The 21,850-nt window shown below is 42.2% G+C and overlaps 1 protein-coding gene across 12 annotated transcripts in view; it reads left to right on the forward strand.

Annotated features, from left to right (window-relative positions):
* BPIFC (BPI fold containing family C) overlaps nucleotides 1–20,570 on the forward strand; it is a 47,913-nt gene extending 27,343 nt beyond the window's left edge. For all 12 annotated transcript variants that reach the window (XM_088796911.1, XM_088796915.1, XM_088796886.1 and 9 more), the window contains 9 exons: nucleotides 2,063–2,154; nucleotides 3,572–3,748; nucleotides 4,871–4,924; nucleotides 5,725–5,895; nucleotides 6,589–6,656; nucleotides 16,263–16,305; nucleotides 18,291–18,354; nucleotides 19,078–19,154; nucleotides 19,991–20,570. In XM_088796911.1, coding sequence (XP_088653037.1) covers nucleotides 2,063–2,154; nucleotides 3,572–3,748; nucleotides 4,871–4,924; nucleotides 5,725–5,895; nucleotides 6,589–6,656; nucleotides 16,263–16,305; nucleotides 18,291–18,354; nucleotides 19,078–19,154; nucleotides 19,991–20,113 — 869 coding nt within the window. In that variant the 3' untranslated portion in view covers nucleotides 20,114–20,570. The remainder of the gene's footprint in view (nucleotides 1–2,062; nucleotides 2,155–3,571; nucleotides 3,749–4,870; nucleotides 4,925–5,724; nucleotides 5,896–6,588; nucleotides 6,657–16,262; nucleotides 16,306–18,290; nucleotides 18,355–19,077; nucleotides 19,155–19,990) is intronic.
* Nucleotides 20,571–21,850: the final 1,280 nt, after the last annotated feature.

Here is a 21,850-nt window from a genome sequence, read left to right on the forward strand (position 1 = left end):
GCAAAGAACATTCCAGGTAGATAAAACTGCAAGCTCACAGGCCCTGACGCGGGAACCTGCCACATGTGCTGGAGGAACTGTGAGGAGGTCATATTGGGAGCAGAAGGAGTGGGGGAGGGGGAATAGCAGAGGTGAGGTCGGAGAGGGGAAAGCAGATGGTTAAATGTTCAGGGTTCCGTAGGTCACTGCGAAAGCCGGCTCTTTGTCTCACAGAAGAAGCCTTTGGAGAGTTCTGAGCAAGCTTACATGATCTGATTGATGTTTTTAAAAAATCACTCTGACTTGTGTCTATTGATAATAGGCAGGAGGGGGTGGGCAAAGGTGGAAGCAGGGAGACATTTTAGAGGCTCAGCACTGACCCGTACGAGCAAGGAGGGCCACTGGCCGGGAGGAAGATGGTGAGACATGTTCAGGTTCTGGATGTACCTTCAGAGGTATTTGGTGACACATTGAATGTGGGTCATTAGGGGAGTCAAGGATGACCCCAGGTTTTTACCGGGAGCAACTAGAAATTTGAAAGAATGCAGTTCCCATTTACCAAAACGGAAAGGACTGTGAGAATAGGTTTGTAGTAGGACCCTCAGCAGCTCAGTCTTAGGTCTGTTCTTACTACACGGTATTATCATTTCCTGTGTATGTGTTGTCCCCTCCTCCAGACTATGAGTTCCATGAGGGCAGGGACTGTGACTCATCTCTGTGACCCCAGCACCAAGCACAGTGCCTAATCCCCACTAATTGGACTGATGAAGGGATGAAAGGACATGGGTGCCTGGACAGATGAGTGGATACAGGTGGATGAAAGAAAATTAATGGACTGGGGAGGTAGGGACAGAGAAAGATGTAGGGAGGAAAGAACTAGCCGAGCGTTCTCATGGCCTGGCTTGCCTTGGGCAAGTTTCTGTACTTCTGGGCCTCACTCCCCTCACTTGTAAAATGGTCCCAGTCCTGCTTCTCTCACAGCATGGTGATGGATCCATTGCGACTGTGAATCTGAAAGCACTTTTTAAAACTGTAGTGACGTGGGGTAGTATGGTTCCCTCACCTCGGCAAATCACTTTACCTCTTCTGGTTTCCCATCTTGATCTATGGAATAAACCCAACATGACATGCAAGAAGGGAAGGTGTAGGGCTCCTCTACCTTCCTCTAGACCAGGGAGAAAGTCTTCATGGCATAGAGCACACAGCGGTGGTCAGGACAGCAGCGCCCCAGGCCAGGTGAGAGACCGAGCGCTGCACCACCGCATGTACAAACTGTCTCAGATACTGAAATCCACGCTTCCTGCAAACCGTACCCACTGTTCCCTGGTCCCCAGCACTTCTGCTTTGCTCTGAAAATAATAGTATAAGAAAATGACCTCAATCGGTAGAAGTGTGCCCGAGAATTTCCTTGGCCTCTACAACTTAGTGAATTTTATTCCTTTCTGTCTGTCACGATATTTCTTTTCCAAAATTATTTCTAATTACAACAGTAATACAGACTCATTGTAAAAAATAAAGTTCTAACTGCATAGGAGGCTTTGACATAGAACTTGAAAGTCTGTCATTATACCAACCTAGTATATATGGTTTAATATTGGTAAGTGACGTTTTGTCTAATTTTCTTTTTTAAAAAATTATACATACTGTGTGTGTGTGAGTATGTATGCGTGTGTGACAGAGAGAGAGAAAGAGAGAGAGACAGAGAGAGAGAGAGAAAGAGAGACAGAGAGAGACAGAGAGAGACAGAGAGAGAGAGAAAGGAAGGAAGGAAGGAAGGAAGGAAGGAAGGAAGGAAGGAAGGAAGGAAGGAATAAAAGAGTATACACCAAAATTTTGCTTAATTTTCTCTCAGGGTAATATGATTAAGAAGGGTTTTTACTTTCTTCTTCTGACTTATCTAATTTTCCTGGAATTTAAAAAGTGAGCATGTCCTACTTGTGAAATAGGGTAATTGTTATTTTAAACAGCAGAGAATTAAAAATTATTAAATTATTTAAATTTTTGTTCTGGATAGACATTAATCATGTTATACTATGCTTATGCTTTTAAAGAATATAAATCTTTTCGCTTTTTTGTCATTTAGTGTTAACCAAGATTGACAACTATACTATTCTGGATTATTCCCTGATCAGTTCTCCAGAAATTACTGAGAACTACGTTGATCTGGACCTGAAGGTAACTTTGTCATCATCTGAGTCCTCATCCCGGCCACCAACAGCCAACACAGTCGTCCCTCAGTACCCGTGGGGAATTGGTTCCAGGACCCCCCACGGGTCCCAATATCCTCAGATGCTCAAGTCACTTGTATAAAATGGCATGGTATTTGCATGTAACCTACGCATACCCTCCCGTCTACTTTAAGTCATCTCTAGATTACTTATGATAATACCTTACACAATGTAAATGCTACGTAAATCGTTGTTATACTGTATTGTTTAAGGAATAATGACAAGGAAAAAAGTCCTTACGTGCTCAGTACAGATGCAACCATCACAGGCCTAAGTACAGAGTGCGCGTCAGCAAAAACATAATTTTTTTTCCTGAATATTTTCAACCCGCACTTGATTGAACCCACAGACGCAGAACCTGTAGAAACAGAGGGATGACTGTATTTGGAGAACAAATATTACGAGCAGAGGAAATATACCTACATACTCTTCACATAATTTAATCTCCTTTCAAGCAATTCCCTCATGTTTATGCTCTTTCAAAAGCCTCTTGAACATTTTCTTGATTGGTAAATGATTATTTGCATTGCACAACCCATGTCTGTCTTCTTCAAGAAAACTATCGTGAAGTCTTTGCCTCTGGGAGTAGGTGTGCGGCTAAGAGGCAGCAAGTAGAGTGAGCTGCATTTATTAGAACTTCACACATCAGTAATTGTACATATTGATACTTCTATTCCTAACACTCAGCTTAGTCAGTTTAACTGAGGGCTACTGACCTCTGTTGGGGCCATTAGCACATGAAAGTGGTATTTGTTGATTCTGGAAAAGTGATTAACTGTCCTTACGTTAAGTTTTGTCCCAAAGTTAATATAATTGTTTTTAAAAATGCATAGTGGCTTATATTTCAATCACTCAGTCATTCAAAGTAGTTAAATGTTACACAGGACGCCGTTGTGTAATAACAACCTACGGCTAATGAGGGCAGTATACGAAATGCCACAGAAATGCTTTAAACCATTTAGAGTCCTGGGTCCTTCTGAGTCTTTCTATGACACCCCAGATGCTCAGCTCTGACAGATTTTGAAGGTCAAGGGTTTGACATCTCTACCTGGTACCTCAAGAACTATTCAGAGCTGTCACCTCCAGCTAAAAACACCTGCCTTCCTTTCTCTGAGAAAAGGACAGACAAGGAATTTCTCACTGGGTTACAACCCAGGGTGGACAGACACACCCAGATATATACTAAGAAGTCATCAGAGCTTAGAGACTGGTCACTAGTCAAGGAGTCACAAGGCCTTATCATGTTTTCTTCCCTACCGAATTTCTGGAGTTTTCCTTATTCTGACTTGAGAGGGTCCATCTACTTTAGTCCCGCACTTTCGGGTCTTCACCTGATACACTGGTCTCTCTCCGTTTTCCCACAGGGCACATTCTACCCACTGGAAGACCTCACCGACCCCCCCTTCTCCCCAGTGCCTTTTGTGCTCCCAGAACGCAGTGACTCTATGCTCTACGTTGGAATCTCGGAGTATTTCTTTAAATCTGCATCCTTTGCTTATTTTACAAGTGGGGCTTTCAATGTCACTCTCTCCACAAAAGAGGTGAGATTTAGTGGATGATGACGATTGGCACCAACATTTACTCTCATATAAGTATCCCATTATGAGTTGTTGTTTTTTAGTTTCTATCCTGGGCCTTTGCAGACTGTCACTCTTAGCAATACAATGAATGAAGGGGTTGTTAAATGAATGTTGTTATTAGTTGGGGAGTTGTTGGGTTTCCAGTTATTCTAATTTCAGTTTTTTATGATATTGGGCCACTGTTGTTGATTGCTCTTAATTAATGCCATCACTTATTACCTGTGACCTTGGGCAATGTCGATTTATTTAATTTCTCTGTGCCAGAGTTTTCTCCTTTGGGAAAAGGGTATAATAATAATTCTATATGCATTAGATTGATATGGGCACTAAAGAGGTTTAAATGTATGTAAAGTATTCAGACCAATGCCCAGCACAGAGTAAGTACTCTACAAGTCTTGTGGATTATCATTATTGTTATTATTTCTTGTGTTATGTCAAGATAAAGATTTCTCCTGTTAGTAATTGCAACTGATTTATCTGCAGTGACCATTACTAAGACAGATACTCATTGATTCTCTTCGCCGTGCCCCTCTTTTTATGAGAGCACTCTTTCTAGCCAGTCAATCAACAACCTCTATCGAGCATCCTTTATGAATATTTTCATTCTGTAGCTCTTAATTATACTAGTTATAAACCTTATGTTCAAAATGCTAAGTGTGGCAGCGCCAGCTACCATGCAGTGCTGAGAATTAGGCACTTCTGGCTTCAAGACTTGAAAACCATCTGTGCATGGAGATAAATTACTTACGCGTTCTATGTCTCAGTAATCTCTGAAAATGAGAACAAGAACACAAGACTTACTGTTAACCACTGTAGAATGTTTACACATGGCTCATACATGTTTGATATACACAATGTTCCCACGGTTAAAAGGCACTTACTCAAAAGGAATGTAACTTCCTGTGTGACTTTGGGCAAGTCACTTGACTTCTCTGGGCCTCAGATAGATTGCCTTCAAACACTAAACCATTTTTGGTGCAACAGCTTCGTGATTCATAAAAATTATAGGGAATGTTACATTTTCCCTGAAAAGACAAACCCATTTAAAAACTTTACAGTGATATGATGGTGTTGATTTTCCAGATTTTCAGCCATTTGGTTCGAAACTCTCAAGGCATTGGCAACGTGCTCTCCCGGGTAAGTAGTTGGGACTTGACTCTTTGGTAGTGTATTTGGTTTCATTGGAATTACTTCGGGAAGACTTTTATATTGCTTTGTGGTGCAAGCCTGAGTGTATCTTTCCATTCTTAAGAAGCTTTTTTTTCTTCTTTTAATCAAATATCCACAAATATTTACTGAACAAGTTACTATTAAAGGCATTTTAAATTCACAAAATAAATCATCTGGTCCTTCCACAAGGTCCCGCCACACTTGAAATAATTAGCTTAAATGGGAAATGGAGGAATACTACCTACACTTGTGACTTGAGTACAGTAACTATTAATGTCATGCCTTGATAGCACCTGAATATTGGACATCGTGTACAGAAAGGCTCAGGATTGCCCTAGAGGACAAAGAGATACACACTCATGTAGCATCCTGGCTTTACTGCAGGGGCCTTCAGTCAACCAGACCTAGTATTGAATCCCAGTTCTACAACTTACTCACCTGAAGCCTTGAGAAAATTACTTCCCTTCTCTAAGACTCACTTTCTCCACCTGTGTAATGGGGAGAACCTGTCTCACAGGGATTATGTGAAGATTAGGTGAGATGACACAGAGAGCCCTGACATGGTGCCCGGCACACAGCACGTGTTTGACAAATGTCAGCTGATATTATGTGTGTTTTTGCATATTATCGTTATTACTATTAAAGAGCTTCTTTTCTATTCTAACCGCATGAGGATAAGATTTAATCACCACAGGCCAACCCTAATTTGTGATGTCCCCTCATTGATCACGGCTCCCATCTCCATTTCTTTCCCTGAATGCGGGCAGATTGCAGAGATCTCCATCTTGTCCCAGCCCTTCATGGTTCGGATCATGGCAACAGAGCCTCCCGTCATCAGTTTGCTGCCGGGTAACTTTACCCTGGACATCCCTGCCTCCATTATGATACTCACGGAGACTGAGAACTCAACTGTCGAAACCATCGTTTCCATGGACTTTGTAAGTCATGGGGGACAGAAGGGCAGCCTGTGGGTACCAACCCTGTTCCTGCAGCGGACCACTGAGCAGCAGTGGACTACTACATGATTGGAGGGGTGGGAACTGATGCATCAATTAGGAGTGAGGACAGGGTTGAGGCTGCAGTGGGGAGAGGTATGGGAAGCCAGCGTTCATCCATCCTTATGTTGTCTATAGCTCTGCACCCTTCTCCGCTTCTGGGTGCCCTTCCCTCTGCTTCAGTTACCGTGATAGCTGAATTTCTTTTTTCAAGTGGAATTCAGGTGTATTTGCAGATGAAAGCCAAATGCAATCCAATAGAAAGGGACTAATACAATTAACGTAAGCAAAATACAACACACATACATACACACACACAATCTCTCTCTCTCTCTCTCTCTCTCTCTCTCTCTCTCTCACACACACACACACACACACACACACACAGTACACGGAGAAGAGAGATTGGGAAAAAATAGAAAAATAATGTAAAGGAGATCCTCAAACAAAAAGTCTTTATAGTTAGTTTCCTTACCTGAAAGACGGTGTTTTCAGAGTTATTTCTTTCCAATGTCTCTTGGAATGAGAGGGTACGTGGAGCTTACGATATTTCCACTATAGGAAATAATATTTGTGGCCAATTTGTGGCCAAAGAGATTCCCTCCTCTTAGTGATGAATGCTTTTGTTGTCTGCAGGTTGCTAGTACCAGTGTTGGCCTGGTTATTTTGGGACAAAGACTGGTCTGCTCCTTGTCTCTGAACAGGTAAGATCAATTGATTTGATTGTCAAAAACCGTCATCATAAGTGAATCCACAGACCATAGAGACAAAGTGAACATTAACAGAACAGGGGAAGTTCCCATTGGATAGAGCATGAATCACTTAACCACTTCTTCTGTAATAGTCCAGATAATTTCTTTCTTTTTTTTTAATTAAAGTGTATTGCGGTGACAATTGTTAGTAAAGTTACATAGATTTCAGGAGTACAGTTCTGTATTACATCATCTATAAATCCCATTGTGTGTTCACCACCCAGAGTCAGTTCTCCTTCCATCACCATATATTTGATCCCCCTTACCCTCATCTACCACCCCCTCCCCCTTACCCTCTGGTAACCTCTAAGCTATTGTTTATGTCTATGAGTTTTTGTTTCTTCATTTATTTGTCTTGTTCTTTTGTTGTTTTCAGTTTTATATACCACATATCAGTGAAATCATATGGTTCTCTACTTTTTCTGTCTGATTTATTTCGCTGAACATAATAATCTCAAGATCCATCCATGTTGTCACAAATGGCACTATTTCATCTTTTCTTATGACAGAATAGTATCCCATTGTGTATATATACCACATCTTCTTTATCCAATCATCTATCAAAGGACACTTTGGTTGTTTCCATGTCTTGGTCACTGTAAATAAAGCTGCAATGAACATTGAAGCACACTTGTCTTTATGGATAAATGTTTTCAGATTTTTTGGGTAGATTCCCAGGAGAGAGATTGCTGGGGTCATATGGTAATTCTATTCTTAATTTTTTGAGGAACCTCCACACTGCCTTTTGTAGTGGCTGCACCAGTCTGCATTTGCACCAACAGTGTATGAGGGTTCCTTTTTCTCCACAGCCTCTCCAACACTTGTTATTATTTGTCTTGTTGACGATAGCCATTCTGATTGGGGTGAGGTGATATCTCGTTGTGGTTTTTATTTGCATTTCTCTGATGACCAGTGATGTTGAGCATTTTTTCATATGTCTATTGGCCATTTGTATGTCCTCTTTGGAGAAATGTCTATTCAGGTCCTTTGCCTGTTTTTTAATTGGATTGTTTTTGTTGTTGTTGTTGAGTTGTATGAGTTCCTTGTATATTTGGGATATTAGCCCCTTATTGGAAGTGTTGTTTGCAAGCCCAGATAATTTCAAAATATGGACTTAACTAAAAAATGTGCTGTGAAATTTTTCTTTTTTCTTCCCATTAAATAATATTAAGATAAAATGGGCAGCAAGATAATTATAAATATAACTCTGTAATATAAATGCACATTTTAATGGTACAGCAATATAATCTAAAGTCGCTCCTCCTTGACAAATTCAGAAAGCATGCTGTTGAGGAAAGAGCATGAACTTGGAGGTAAAGGAAGGAAGTTTTGAATCCCTGCTCACTGGTTCTCTAACCATGATGAAGTCTATTAACCTCTGAGTCTCGGTTTCTGTAAAATAATGAAGTTAGACTAAATCATTCCTTTGGTACCTTTAGGCTCTGACACTCAGATCCCATTACTAGAAGGTAGAGTTTCACAAGACCGTGCCACGTGGCCTCACTGACTCTCAAATGCAAGCCATGCAGCGTGAAAGGACCTGAGCCAACCATATACACAGATCATTGAACACTAATTGCCATTTGAAAGAATGGCCCATTTTCCTCAGCCCTATAGAGCTGGTAGTTGGAGTCATGAATCAGACTACCTGGAGGGAGGACATACAGAATAATCAGATGGCCCAGACTAAACCCATGAAAGGAGGAAGAGGAGGCCATAAAACAAAGAAGGCAGAGTCCAAAAAGAATAGGAAACCAACAGAGGAGAAAAGAAAGTAAGTCAATCACCATCGGTCAACTTAACGGTTAGGAAGACTATTACAGAAACATAGATGTTTTCAGTAACATACTATTAAATGAAACCAGCATAACAACAGTCAGCTGTGTAAAATAGCTTTCCATCTGGACAAGGGAAGGGAATAGCAAATGAAGAGTTGTGTTAGGGTGTTAGATTCTGAGAGCTGGGTTTTTTCTCTGAAGTTTCTTCACAACTACAGCTGACCCTTGAACAATGCAGAGGCTAAGGGCACCAACCACCCAGACAGTCAAAAATCTGCAGACAACTTTGACTCCCCCAAAACGTCACTACAGTCAGTCCACCCTAGGTATCGTGGGGGATTGGTTCCAGGACCCCCTGCAGGTACCAAAATCACATGCTCGAGTGCTTTATATAAAATGGCGTAGAACAATACACACAGTCTGCCCTCCACATCCACAGATTCCCAACTGTGGATCAAAATAAGTTTTTTTAATTATTCTTTTTCAGTTACAGTTGGCAGTCAATATTATTTTATATTAGTTTCAGGTGTATAGCACAGTGAATGGACATTTATATAATTTAAGAAGTGAATCCCCTGACTAATTTAGTACCCACCTGGCACTACACATAGTCGTTACCATATCATTGACTATATTCCCTATGCTTTACTTTACATCCCTGTGACTATTTTGTAACTACCAATGTGTACTTCTTAATCCCGTCACCTTTTTCCGATCCACGGTTACTTGAACCCACAGATGTGAAACCCGCAGATATGGAGGGCCAGCTGTGTTGAAAAAATCAGCATATAAGTAGACCCACGCGGTTTAAACCTGTGTTGTTCAAGGATCAACTGCATATTGTTTTCCCAATGAAAGGAACAGCAACAACAACAAAAAGGTAGTGTGGTTTCCCAGAGACAAAATATTTCAAAAAGGCTTTACCAAATGTTTGCCAGCCCCTCAAAACAGACAGATTTCTCCATTAGCCTCAGTGGGCACCATGCCTAGAGCCCACAGTAATTTAAGGACCCATGAAAATGTTTGAATATACTTCATAATAAGAATAAAAACATGAATACAATCCACAATGGATTATACCTGTCTTTATGCCAACACAGTTTCAAAATATAATTTATCACTTTTTTTTATGAAGGAAAGGTTCCCAAGGGCAAAAGTGCCTTAGACTTCCAGAAGTCATAATGTGGCCTTGTTCTCAAAAGATCAAGGCTCATGAAACTCTGAACCCTGACGGGCGACCTGTGAGGTGGCAGTTTTAATGGTTGAGCCAGAGAGCAGGAAATGAGGAGGCAAAAGAAGGCAGTGAGGAGTGGACAGCATCTGAGCTATGTCAGAAGAGAGAGGAGAGAATTTGGAACGTGGTTGGCCCGAGCAACGTGACTATGAGTACAGGTGAGACCTCCATCTGTTTGCAGACTGAGAGGAAAGGGCTAATAGGGAGGCTGGAAATCTGGAGTGATGGGGAAAGTGGGGACAGGGCTGTTAGCTGAGGCAGCAAGTTAGCAAGCTGAGCAGGGGTCTGCTTTACTGGCACGATCCGAAGGAGGAATAGAATACGGATGGAGCTTCAGACTTACGGCAGGCAGGTAGGAAAGACTTAAGGAGCGAGAGACCAGGTTCACTTCTCTGCTTAAATCAGGCTGACCCTCGTCTCCAGTGATACCTACTCGTAAGAAACTGCACTTTCAGTGGCGTTAAGTTTATTCATGGGAGTAACTGGAAAGCCTGTTAAAGGCACATTGTAGCCTGTTAAAGGCACATTGTAGCCTGTTAAAGGCACATTGTCCAAAGAAATGTGGAAATTCGTTCTCCGGCTTCCTACGGTCCACAAGCATGCTTTGACCTCATAAACACACACCTAAAATGAGGACTCCTGCCTTCCTGGAGTCCCCTTTTAGATTCTTGTGCTGGGGAGGCTTTCTGGACCCTGTGGCTGTAGTGGGGTCTGAGCAGGACCAGCTACATAATTTGCAAGGTCCAGTGCAAAATAAAATGCAGACCCCTTGTTCAAAAATTATGAACAATTTCAAGATGGAGACAGCAGGGCATTAAACCAAGCACAGAGCCCTCCTGAGCATTTCGCCCTCTCTCAGTTGCACAGGTTGCTTGTGTTGAGTCTGAGGGTGGCTCCTGCAGGAGGTGTTATAGCAGACTTCGGGCAACGAGTGGACTGGGGGCAAAGCAGGTGGGCCAGGCATCTCTCAGGCCTCAGGCAGCCAAACTGAGAGGCAAGACTTTGCAAAGGTGTGTGTGTGGGGGGGGGGGGGGGGTGCCGAAAGAGCGGCCTTAGCCTTTGATAGCAAGAATGGTAGCCCCACATACCACACAGGCCACCCCAGCCAGGGCCTCCACTTCCAGGCTCCACAGGCAAATGCTGCTTTTCAGGATGAGCTGGTTTGGTCTTAGGTGATGTCAGAAAGAGGTGTAAAGTGGGTGGGGATCAGTGAAACATCCCTGAGAAGAATCAAGAACAAGGTCTCCAATCCGGCTCCCCAGAACACCATAGCCTTTCTAACTATCCCCTGCCTGAAGGAATCTCTTTCTAGAAACATCCAGGGCAGGCTATGTAGACATGAGATGCAGAAATCAGAGGCAAATCCGGTGTGGTAAGTTTAGGGAGGTGGTGAGATCACGGGCGTAGGAGTCAGAGTAGCTGGTTCAGATCCCTGCCCAGATTCATTAGCTGTAGGGCCTCAGGCAAGTTAATGAACCTCTCTGGGCCTCTATAAAATGAGGATATAATAAAACCTACTTCAGGGGTTGTTGTGAGAAACACATAAGTTAACCCGTGTAAAGTTCATGTGAACTGTTCAAGAAATGCTGGCTATGGCTATTATTTAAAACTGGGGGCTGGCTTCAGCCAGGGGAAGGAGGTGCTCAATCATACAAGATCATTTCAAGAATTCCCCTCTTCAGAAAACGCGTCACCCCCCACTCCCCTGTCTCCTGCCCAGTGATGGCGTTAGAGAAGTCACCTTGTGTCTATTATGTATGACCACTCTTTATTATTGCACCTTTGCTGTCTTCTGGTCAAGCACTGCACATATATTATTTCATTTAAACCTCACAACTGTATCTCCAGACCTGGCACCGTGCTCAATAAATGCCTGTAGACTGAATGAATAGTCACGGAGGTAGGTATTGTTATCCCCATTTTCTAGTTTGTGGAGGTTATGTAACTTACCCAAGTCGCAGAGCTCTTGAATAGCAGAGCCAGAACTGGAACCTGAGTCAGTCTTGTCAAGACCATGAGTGTTTACTTGCTACATTATACTGCCTTTGATGCAGCAAAGAGCTAAGACTTAGACAATAAGACTTAGACCTAAGACCTAGAAAATAAGTACCCTAGAAAATAAATAGCCTAGAAGCAGAAATGCATGAGCATGGAGTCACACTAAATTGAAACAGGCAGCATGAACTTTTTCGCGTTGAGTATTGGTAGAAGACACGGGCATCAGACACAGCCCTTTTCTCATTGTATTAAGGAATTGCGCAAAGGAGGGATAAAGAAAGCAAAGCTGGGAGTATGGATAATAAGCCTGACTTCTTTGAGTATGTCTACTTAAGAGGAGTCAGGCATAGGTGAGTTTGAATTCTACCTCCCTCATTTGGAGTTGTGTGACCTTGAACAAGTTAATTAACCTAAGTATCAGTTTCCTCATCAGCAAAACAGAACACCTCTCCATAGAATTGTTTATGGGTAGATTAGATAATGCATGAAAAGCATGATACCTAGCACACAATCGGGGCTCAAGAAAGATTTGTTACTGCTAGTAGCAGTATTTCACTCTTTCCCCCATTTCAGAATCAAAGTTTGACCAAATAAGAGGGAGAGGTTGGTCCCAAGAGACATGACAAGTCAGGATGGTCTTCAAGGCTGTGGAGTTGGCCCTCCAAGTCACCATTTTCTTCCTGTTGTGTCTACAACAGAGAATTTTGTTCCAAACACAGTTCTACTTGGAGGTAACCCTAAAACAGGTTGGCCCACATAGTAGACATTTTGAGACTATTTCAGAGGCCAAATTAAATGACGCTTTCCCTTTTTTGATTCTCGTCCAGATGACTTAATTCCAACCCACTTTTCTTAATCACAAGTAAAGCTTGAAGCAATCAAGTGTACCTTATTGCTGAACCATTTAGAACTTTAGAATATTTTGACATGCCAGAATGAAGGAGGCTTTGGATGCTCTCTAACTGCACCCCACCCCACTACTATCAGCGCACGTGCACGCCCTACAACCCCTCCCACACAACACCATCAGAAAATGCAAATCTAGCTGATTACCAGCAGATAGAATCACCACCTAACTCCACTCTTCACTGCTTGGGTGGATAAACATTTCCTAACATGAGCCATCTGGAGAGAAACCCAGAAAGGAAAACAGGTCTAGGAAGAATGGATTCAGTTTCTGTTGGAACGGTTCTTTGGACAGGGCAGCAGAGCTCAGGCTTGGCGCCTTCATCTCCACCCTTCCTCTGAGCTACTGTTGAAGCCAGGGCAGAGGAATGCCACAGTGGAGGGCCCAGGCAGAGGAGGAAACCCCAGATGACTTCTTCCCCTTCTCGCAGACTCTCAGGGGAATTTCCAGACTGCAGAAGGCAATGAAGTTAAAATATTGAGGGCCTCTTCCTCATCGAGAGGGTCCTTTAATACTGGAATAGGCTCAATACATTCCTCCCCTCAAAACCGTTCACCATTGGATTAAATCCACAGCCTGGGATTTTCAAGCCCTTCAATTACTGGTCCTACTTTTCAAACCAGCTAACCTTGCTTCCCATAGCTCCCTAAAATGAACGTTCTTCTTTAGACTGGCTCACCCCCAAAGTGAGCCAGTCTAAAGCAGAATGTTCCAATAAACACTCCCCCTCCCATCTCCTTTATCTGCTCATTTATCCATATAGCCATTCGATGACAATTTATTAAGCACCTATTATGTGCTCGGCACTGTTCTCAAAACAGAGAATAGAGATAGTTTGTTTCTACCTTCCAGATCCACAACCTGGTGAAAGAAACACTCAGATTAATAGGCAATTATAATACGGGTACTAAGGGACATGGTAGAGTACTTACAAGGTAGTAGACAGAGTGCTTCTCTTAAATGGTAGTTTATTACCCCCCATATACCTCTCTCACCCCTCTCCGTCTCTCTCTCTCTCTCTCTCTCTCTCTCTCTCTCTCTCTCTCTCTCTCTCTCACACACACACACACTCACACACACACTCTCACACCCCTCCAACCCACACTGGTTTCTTCACCTTTTCACACCTTCTCAGAATTCCCGCATCGAGCCCGTGTGGTGTGTAAACCCACAGTGAAGCACACTGAGCACACACTATTGGTATTGTTCTCTAATTGTTTCCTATACATGCAGCTTCTCTCTACTCCTCATAAGTATGGATATAAATAAAATTCCTCCTATTGCCGGGCACATTTCTGAGCCGAGAACAAGCACCTGGGAAACCTCTTGGCCGGCCGAGCTTTTCTCCATACTGCAGCCAGAGAGCTCTTGACCAAACACAGATATCATCTCGCTTGTTAGAAATCTTCCATAGATTCCTTGCCGTCGGGGTAAATATCAAAATTCTAACGCTGCCTGAGAAACCCTGTGCGGTCACCTTTATCTGCCTCTCTCGCACCATCTTGCTGCGCTCTCTCCATAGCTCTCTGTTCCCTCCACGGGGCCTTTGCAACCTCTGCCCCGACCCCTTCCCTCTTTCTTTCCTGTTTTGCCTTTTTAATCCTGCTCATCCGTCATATGCCAGCACAAGGGTTTATTTCCCTTTTTTGGAAAACGTCCTGTACCCACCAAGTTAAAGCAGATTCCTTTGTTATTTGTGAATTTCTTTCTTCCCACCAGAGCATTTATCTCAACCTATAATGAAATCTTCATCAGTGGGGTTATTTGATTCATGCCTGCCTCCCCACGAGGCTATAAGCTGCCTCCCCACGTGAGAGCAGTGGCGGTGTCTGGTTTTGCTCACAATCGTATCTCCTGTACCTGTCCCAGAGCTGGCATGTATTAGGTGTTCAATAAATACCTGCTAGATGAATCAATGAATGAATGCATGGACACTAGGTACCTACATATGCTCTGTACTCAATCCTGGGAATACAAATATAATTATTACTGAACCCCTACCCTCAAGGAGTTCACAGTCAGAGGGCAAAGAGATAAACAATTGTTATAGAGTATTGAGTGCAGGACTGATTTTCAATGTCTGCTCTGGTCACAAGGTTGGAGTAATGGAATTGTGAGTACCTGTGCTTTGGTCTACTTGACCTTCGTTATGTCACATTTGCTATGTTGACCCAGATGATGAAAGGCCTTTTGCCATGCACTTCATGGGCTGCATGAAGTTTGCACTTGCATTTTTAAATGGGCTATACTTCTGTATGTCTGCAAGGCAGGGCTGTTTGAGCTCCCTTTCTTCCCAAGAACTCTGTGGTTCTTTAATAAGAATTAGTTCTAGGGTCAAGGCTTTAAGTAGCAGGTTAGGGGCCTGACAGAGGATGAAAGGTCAAAGGACTGAACTCTATCGCCACCTAGTGGTGTAAGCTGCGCTTGCGTGTTTTTCAGAACCACAGCAGGGAGAGTTTGCTCTTTGCTCCACCCGTTTCTCTGCAGTCAGTGAGACGTGGCCATCAGTAAACCAACCTGGTGACTATGCCTAGAGTTCTAGGAAAAAGATAGAAGTAAAATAGCCTCAGGAGGAAAGGATAGCCAGTTAGTGGGGAACCCCAAACAAGCTCACTCATAGCAGGTGGTCCTGAGGTGGCCAATCATGGCTTGGGGTTGTGATAAAAGAAAGAAAGAAAACTCTCAAGTATGTGCCACCTCTATGCAGGCCAAATTTCTAACCTGGTCCAGCTTGTCCATGATAAGAGGTGGTGTGACCAGGGGGAGGCATCCCTTCACATTTCCCCAGATGTGACTTTGACATTTATTCTGCACTGCCTTTCATGTCAGACAGCCATCATCGCCAACATTTCCCCTGTGTTATGATTGAGCAGCTAAAAAATTATATAAGTGTTACCGCCCTCTGAGAGATGTGGCCTGGACTGAGCATAGAATCTAGAGTCAAGCAGAGTGAGCTTTCTCATCTGGGTCCATCAGTTGCTCACTCCGTGACTTGGGTAATTTAATTCTCTCTGATCATCAGTTTCCTCATCTGCAAAAGGGACAGTAATAACCATATCAATCACAGGGTTATTTTAAATTTTAAAATGTTTATAAAGCTCCTAAAACAGGACACGTCACATAGTGTCATCACTATCACCATCATCGTTACTGTCACATTTATTTATGAGAGATCAGCCTGGCTCAGAAAAGTTATACCGTTGAGTTCAGAGCAAGAAGACCTGGAAAGTATTTCTTCCATCCAAGTACTAACCAGGCCCAACCCTGCTTAGCTTCAGAGATCAGAGGAGATCAGGAGAGGGGGAAAGATATGGCTGTAGACAGAAAACTGTTTCTTAAGATGGTTCTGCATTCAAGTTCCCAACAATAAGTCCCACAGAGAAAAGACACTTTGGAGAACCCATCCTGGTTACAAAACCAAGCCTTCTGCTATTCCTGCTCTGCTTCTTAAGCAGCAAATATAGGGGTAAAGATATAATAGAACATTATGTCCTTAACAGGGTTCTGTATTTTTTAAATAGCAGCTTATTGAGCTAAAAAAAAAAATCCCCTTTCCCTTTTGTTCCTTTCTATTGAAATGGTTGTTTTAAAATGTTCTTCTTTTAACCTTTTCCTGTTGGTTTTTGTTGTTTTGCTTTCAGGTTCCGCCTCTCTTTGCCAGAGTCCAATCGCAGCAATATTGAGGTAGGAATCAGAGCTCTCAGAGTTCCTTGTCCAGGGAAAAATGAAAATTCTCCTATGTAGTAGCTGGATGACTATTTTCTGTGTCTCTGACTAGTACTTGATTTTCCCATGAGTGTAAGTTTTAACTTTAAAATTCTTTATGTAGCTACTCATCCAAGCCCATGCACTATTAAACAAGAGCGGAACTCTCCAATTCACTTTTATCTATTCAGAAAGACTTTCAAAAGAACTCAAAAAACTGTTAAGACATTGCATAATGTTGGAATTTTCAGGGAGATTTTATTTTTTGGATAAAGTAATCCTGTCAAGTTAAATTTAAGATCCAGACTCCAAAAGGATCTGTGTCAATTATTAGGTCAATTATTATAAGTTTGCTCTTTGAAGGCTTTCCAGGCATATCCTAAAATTAAGTCAAGGCTGGTTGTGTCGATATCTTTTGGGGGGACCCAAAGCTTCAGGAAGATCAGCCAAATGACTAAGTAGCATCCCTACCCTAGTGGCATTTATATTCTGGAGCAGTGGTTCTCAGCTAGGGTCCCTATGATTTAGCACCTCTGCGGCGTGGCCATTTGGTAGATGACAGACTATATGCAATGAGAAGACATAGCTGACTGTCACATAAATAATATTTCCTGAGCCCAGAGGAGGTAAATGAGTCCAAGTCTTCCAGGAACACCCAGACAAACTGCTAGTATAACAGCAGAGTGTACTAACCGTGACATTTCTGAAAGAAAGGACAATGGTATGTACCAGGCATTTTTATATAATATTAATGTATTTAATCCTCACAACAATCTTATGATATTAGTACTACCGTATTTCCCCGAAAATAAGACCTAGCCAGACAATCAGCTCTAATGCATCTTTTGGAGCGAAAATTAGTATAAGACCCGGTCTTATATCATATTATATAAGACCTGGTATTATGTTATGTTATGTTATGTTATGTTATGTTATGTTATGTTATGTTATGTTATGTTATGTTATGTTATGTTATGTTATATTATAACACTGGGTCTTATATAATATTATATAAGACCTGGTATTATATTATATTATATAAGACCCAGTCTATATTATATCATATCATAGCATAGCATATCATATCATATCATATCATATTACATTATATTAAGACCCGGTCTTATATTATAGTAAAATAAGACTGGGTGTTATTATTAATTTTTGTTCCAAAAGATACATTAGAGTTGATTTTCCAGCTAGGTCTTATTTTCGGGGAAACAGGGTATTATCTTCACTTTATAGCTGAGGAAGTTGAGGCACAGAGAGGCTCGGGAACTTTCCCAAAATCACACAGTAAAGTGGTAAAAACAAGAGGTAAACCTAGGAAGTCTGCTTCAGAGCCACCCTTGGTAAGCTGCAAAGAGGTTCTTATTATTGCTAAGCCTATAGGGTGGTCAAAAAATAGTCATTGAATGAATTGATGTTCATCATAATCCATTTATTTTTGATACCTGAATCTTCCCAGGAACCAACACTTAGCTAAGGCTATACAACTACCACAGTTTATTAAAGATAAATTGGATGCTCTGCTGATGCATTAACGATAAGGCATAACACAATGCAAGGGACCTACTGTGGCTGGGGTACCCAGGCAAGTAAGGAAGGACTACTAACTGGGATACGTGTTAGATGTGCTCGATTGTCTTACTTGGTAGCTATCTAAGCTGCCATGTTTGCTGCCACCATCTGGCCTCTCTACATTTGTTGTCACCATGATCCAGGGTAGAAGAGAGTAGAAATGTCCATCCTCAAGGAGGAAAAAAGACTGGGAAACTCTGTCATATGGTTTCCCACAAAATAGCTTTCAGTGTCTGTAAAACTAGAATACGTATCTCTATGGGGAGATTCTAATTATAGCTGTCTATCCTGATAAGGTCTGGGAAAGTGCAGGTCCAGACCAGGCATGGTACTTTCAAAATGCCCTGATTTGGCAACTGATTTAGTTTCCCTTTTCATTTTAGGTCTTGAGGTTTGAGAATATTCTGTCTTCTATTCTCCACTTTGGCATCCTCCCACTGGCCAACGGTAAGAGTTTCTTGGGGGAGAAATGTGACTCTGACATTGACTAAATGTTGGGCATTGTTTGGGACTTTTCATGAAACTTGTACCCTAACCCTAACCTTATTAAGCCGCCAGGCCAGTGCCAGAATTTGCGAAGTTTGTACCATCAATGATATGGTTATAAAATTAGTTATTTTGGGTCCAAGCCTTGTTAGCAACTCTATTTGAAGACTCAGCAAAAACAGCGAAGCACTGAAGAGTCTCCTTCAGGTCGGCCAGAAATGAGATTCTTCTCCCTACCTAGAGGGTACCTCTGTGGTTCTTACGCAAAGACCACCATCTGGATAGACAGTTTTCATGAAGGGCAGTCCTACGCCTTCTGCCTGCACTGCAGTTGTTTACAAAGTGCGGCATCTTGAGTTTGGCTTGGTTAAAACACGTTTTGTATTGGAGACCAAAAAGTTCGCAGGACCAAATGAGGTATTTTGAAAATATAAATTGGACGAGGTACCACCATGTTTCTGCCATCCAAATGCCCAGAATTGCAGGTGCATTTTTATTAAGAATGGATTATGTAACAATTCTTTCAGGGAAATGCTAGGGACACATCAGACAGAATGAAAACACAGAACCAGGAAGAATGAGAAGATAAATTATTTAAAAGCTGCTTGTTAGTCTCTTACCAAAATGTTTGCCAAAACTTCTGTGCCCGTACCCAATTCTTGTACATCTTGTTTTATATTTTAGCAAAACTGCAGCAAGGATTTCCTCTGCCCAACCCACACAAAATCTCATTTGTCAATTCAGATGTTGAAGTTCTTGAGGTAAGAATGTGATTATTCTCTTAACTGCCCCATTTCTTTCCATAGTAGAAGAAGCCTCTTTCTGTTTGCTTACTTTTTGTTTTATTTTGTTCTGCTTGGTTTTTTCCCCAGCCCAGGGAATTTTACAAACAAAATGTTCAAGTCTTAAAGCTTGCGATTAACAACGAAAAGCATTGAAACTTGAGTTTTAAAATCAGACAAAGTCCGATTTCCTTTCCCAGCCAAATTTAGTCACACCACAGTACAAGAAAATGCACTGCAGCGTGCTTTATTTTCTTTATTCCACAAAACAACCTGTAAGGCTGGGATTTAACAGATGAGGATAGTAAGACTCAGAGAGGGGAAGTGGCTTGTGTAGCTGGAAAAAGACATGGCTGAGACCAGACTGGCTGTTTTGAATATCTAGTCAATGAACTTTTGCATGAACCAAAGACCCTCCTCTGGGTTCAGGGATCTATTGTGAGCTGTTTCCCTGTTAATCATTATTAAGAAACTTGAGAACACCTTTTTTTCTTCCTTCTTGGCTCTTTGTTTGTTTGTTTAGGAAGGTGGAAATAAGATTCTGATGGAATTCTCCCATCCTACATGCTACCCTGAATTCCCTCTTCCCTCCCCACAGTCTTCTATAATTGCTTAAGTCGCATAAGTCAATGGCAATCCAAAATGGCAGGTTCCCATGTCTGAAGTACTCACATGGGGGGTGGGGGAGGGGAGGGTGTGACACAGTAGGACCTGGTAAAAAACCATCTCCCCCTCACCCCTCAGGCAAACCCAGACATCCTATGGCTGCAGGTGCCCAAAGTTTAACGTTATCTTCATTGTTGCGTCCTTTTCAGCATTTCATATTGATTTCGACAGACCTGAGGTATGAAACGTCCTTAAAGCATCAACCAAGTTTCCATGGTTGGGAAGGTTTGAACCTGATAAGTGGACAGTGGAAGGAGAATTCAGCCCCTTGACTGCCTGTTTGGGGTCCTCTCCAGGAAGTAAATGACCGTTAATGCTACCTACTGTAAACCCCGAGGGAGAAGACAGTGGATACTGGAGTTTTAAAATTCTTGTGAAGTGCTTAGTCTGAAAGTTTTCTTTCTCAAGGCCTCAGGGACCAAGGGGGCAAACTGTGTTAAAGAGCTAAATCGGCGTGTGTGTGTATCGTGGCTGTTTGAATGCACGTTCATGTTTGAATGCATGTTTTGTGTTCCTGTGTGTATAAGATTCGGGGGCCAAGAGCTAGGCATGTACTTCTGACGAGGTGCATGAGAAACTCTTTAAGTACAGAGTTGAATGGGTGTTGTCGGTGGAGATCCCTTCAGCCCCGTCAGCTCTCTAGGGTTCTCCCCCTCCCTGCATGTCGGATTTTATGTTTTATATTTACTGCTACTGTCCCCGTATTTAATTAAAATTGTTTTCTATCAATGTCAACCTTGTCTTTTTACTTGCTAAATGTCCTGCTAAATAAAATAAGACAGGAATGAGGGAAGGGGATTTAGTGTCTTTATCGTTGATGAAAACTGAGGTTGTGCAGATTTCGAAGGGGAATTCTTTGCCTCTTAGATGTTTCTAGTGAGAAACAAGGTGATCACAGGAAAGTTGTCTCACTTCCTTAAGTTTTAGGATTAAAACTCCCAGGTTAAATGAAATTGCAGTGCCACGTACTGAACCTAGATAATTTATAGTTGACAATGATATTAATATAGGTAGAATCCCTAATCAATGGAGTGAAATTGGGGCAAAAGAGGAGGAAAGAGAAACTGGTACGGATGATGTAAGAAATGAATAGAAACCACAAACTTTGCTTTTGTGTTGCTTACCATCTAGTGAAAGAGTGGGAAAGAGCGGTTTATTAGAGTGCTAACCATGTGCCAAACCCTGGGTTGGTTACTTCACAAGTGTAAGGTCATTTCATTCTCACCGCCAGTCGATGAAGAATTAGGATCCCATTTTACAGATGAGCAAACAAAGGTTAAGAGAGATTAACCACACAAAGCTGGTAAACAGCAGAGGTAGAAATTGAATCCAAGTCTTTCTAATTCCAAAGTCGTTCTTTACACGAGATAGGACTAGAAACCGAAATCACATAAAGCTCACTTATTACTCAGAACAAGAGACACCGTATAAAAAGCATGGTCAGGAGTACTTAGTCGCCAAAGAAAGCTAGACGGGAAAGCCCTGGCTGTCCGTAGGGACTGAGATTTACTCATTTCGGAGGGCACATCTGGCCGTAATAGGTGCCCCCACAAGTATTTGTTGGAACATATGGTAAATTGTCCTGTGTCATTCTTTGGGATGCTGTTTCCTGACAGACAAGTTATTCAACGTATACCCACAAATTCATTCTGAAACACATTACACGTTCAGTTGTGGTATTTATTTAAACTTGTTCATCTTTCTCAGCTGCAGACGTCTTTTCCCCCCTCGCTGCTGGGGATGAAACTCCAAGCTGACTTATTCATTCGAGCAGCCGGACCTGACCCAGATTGCACGTTCGTTTCAGTGCTGCAACTAGATCATACTAAAAACTACTGGATTTGAGCTAGTTTAACTTTAGCCTAGAAGAGGGTAACTAGTAAATATCCCAAAGGGAAACACTAGAGGGCGGTCTAACTTAACTGAGAGACACGCGGTTGGTGCGACAAGTTTCGAGCCTCGGCGCTTGCCGTCGCCCATCCTGCCGCGGGGCCGACTGCGCCTGCGCA

Source organism: Rhinolophus sinicus, chromosome 1, assembly GCF_057876585.1.
Source record: "Rhinolophus sinicus isolate RSI-liver-muscle chromosome 1, RSI-T2T, whole genome shotgun sequence".
NCBI classification, from domain to species: domain Eukaryota; kingdom Metazoa; phylum Chordata; class Mammalia; order Chiroptera; family Rhinolophidae; genus Rhinolophus; species Rhinolophus sinicus.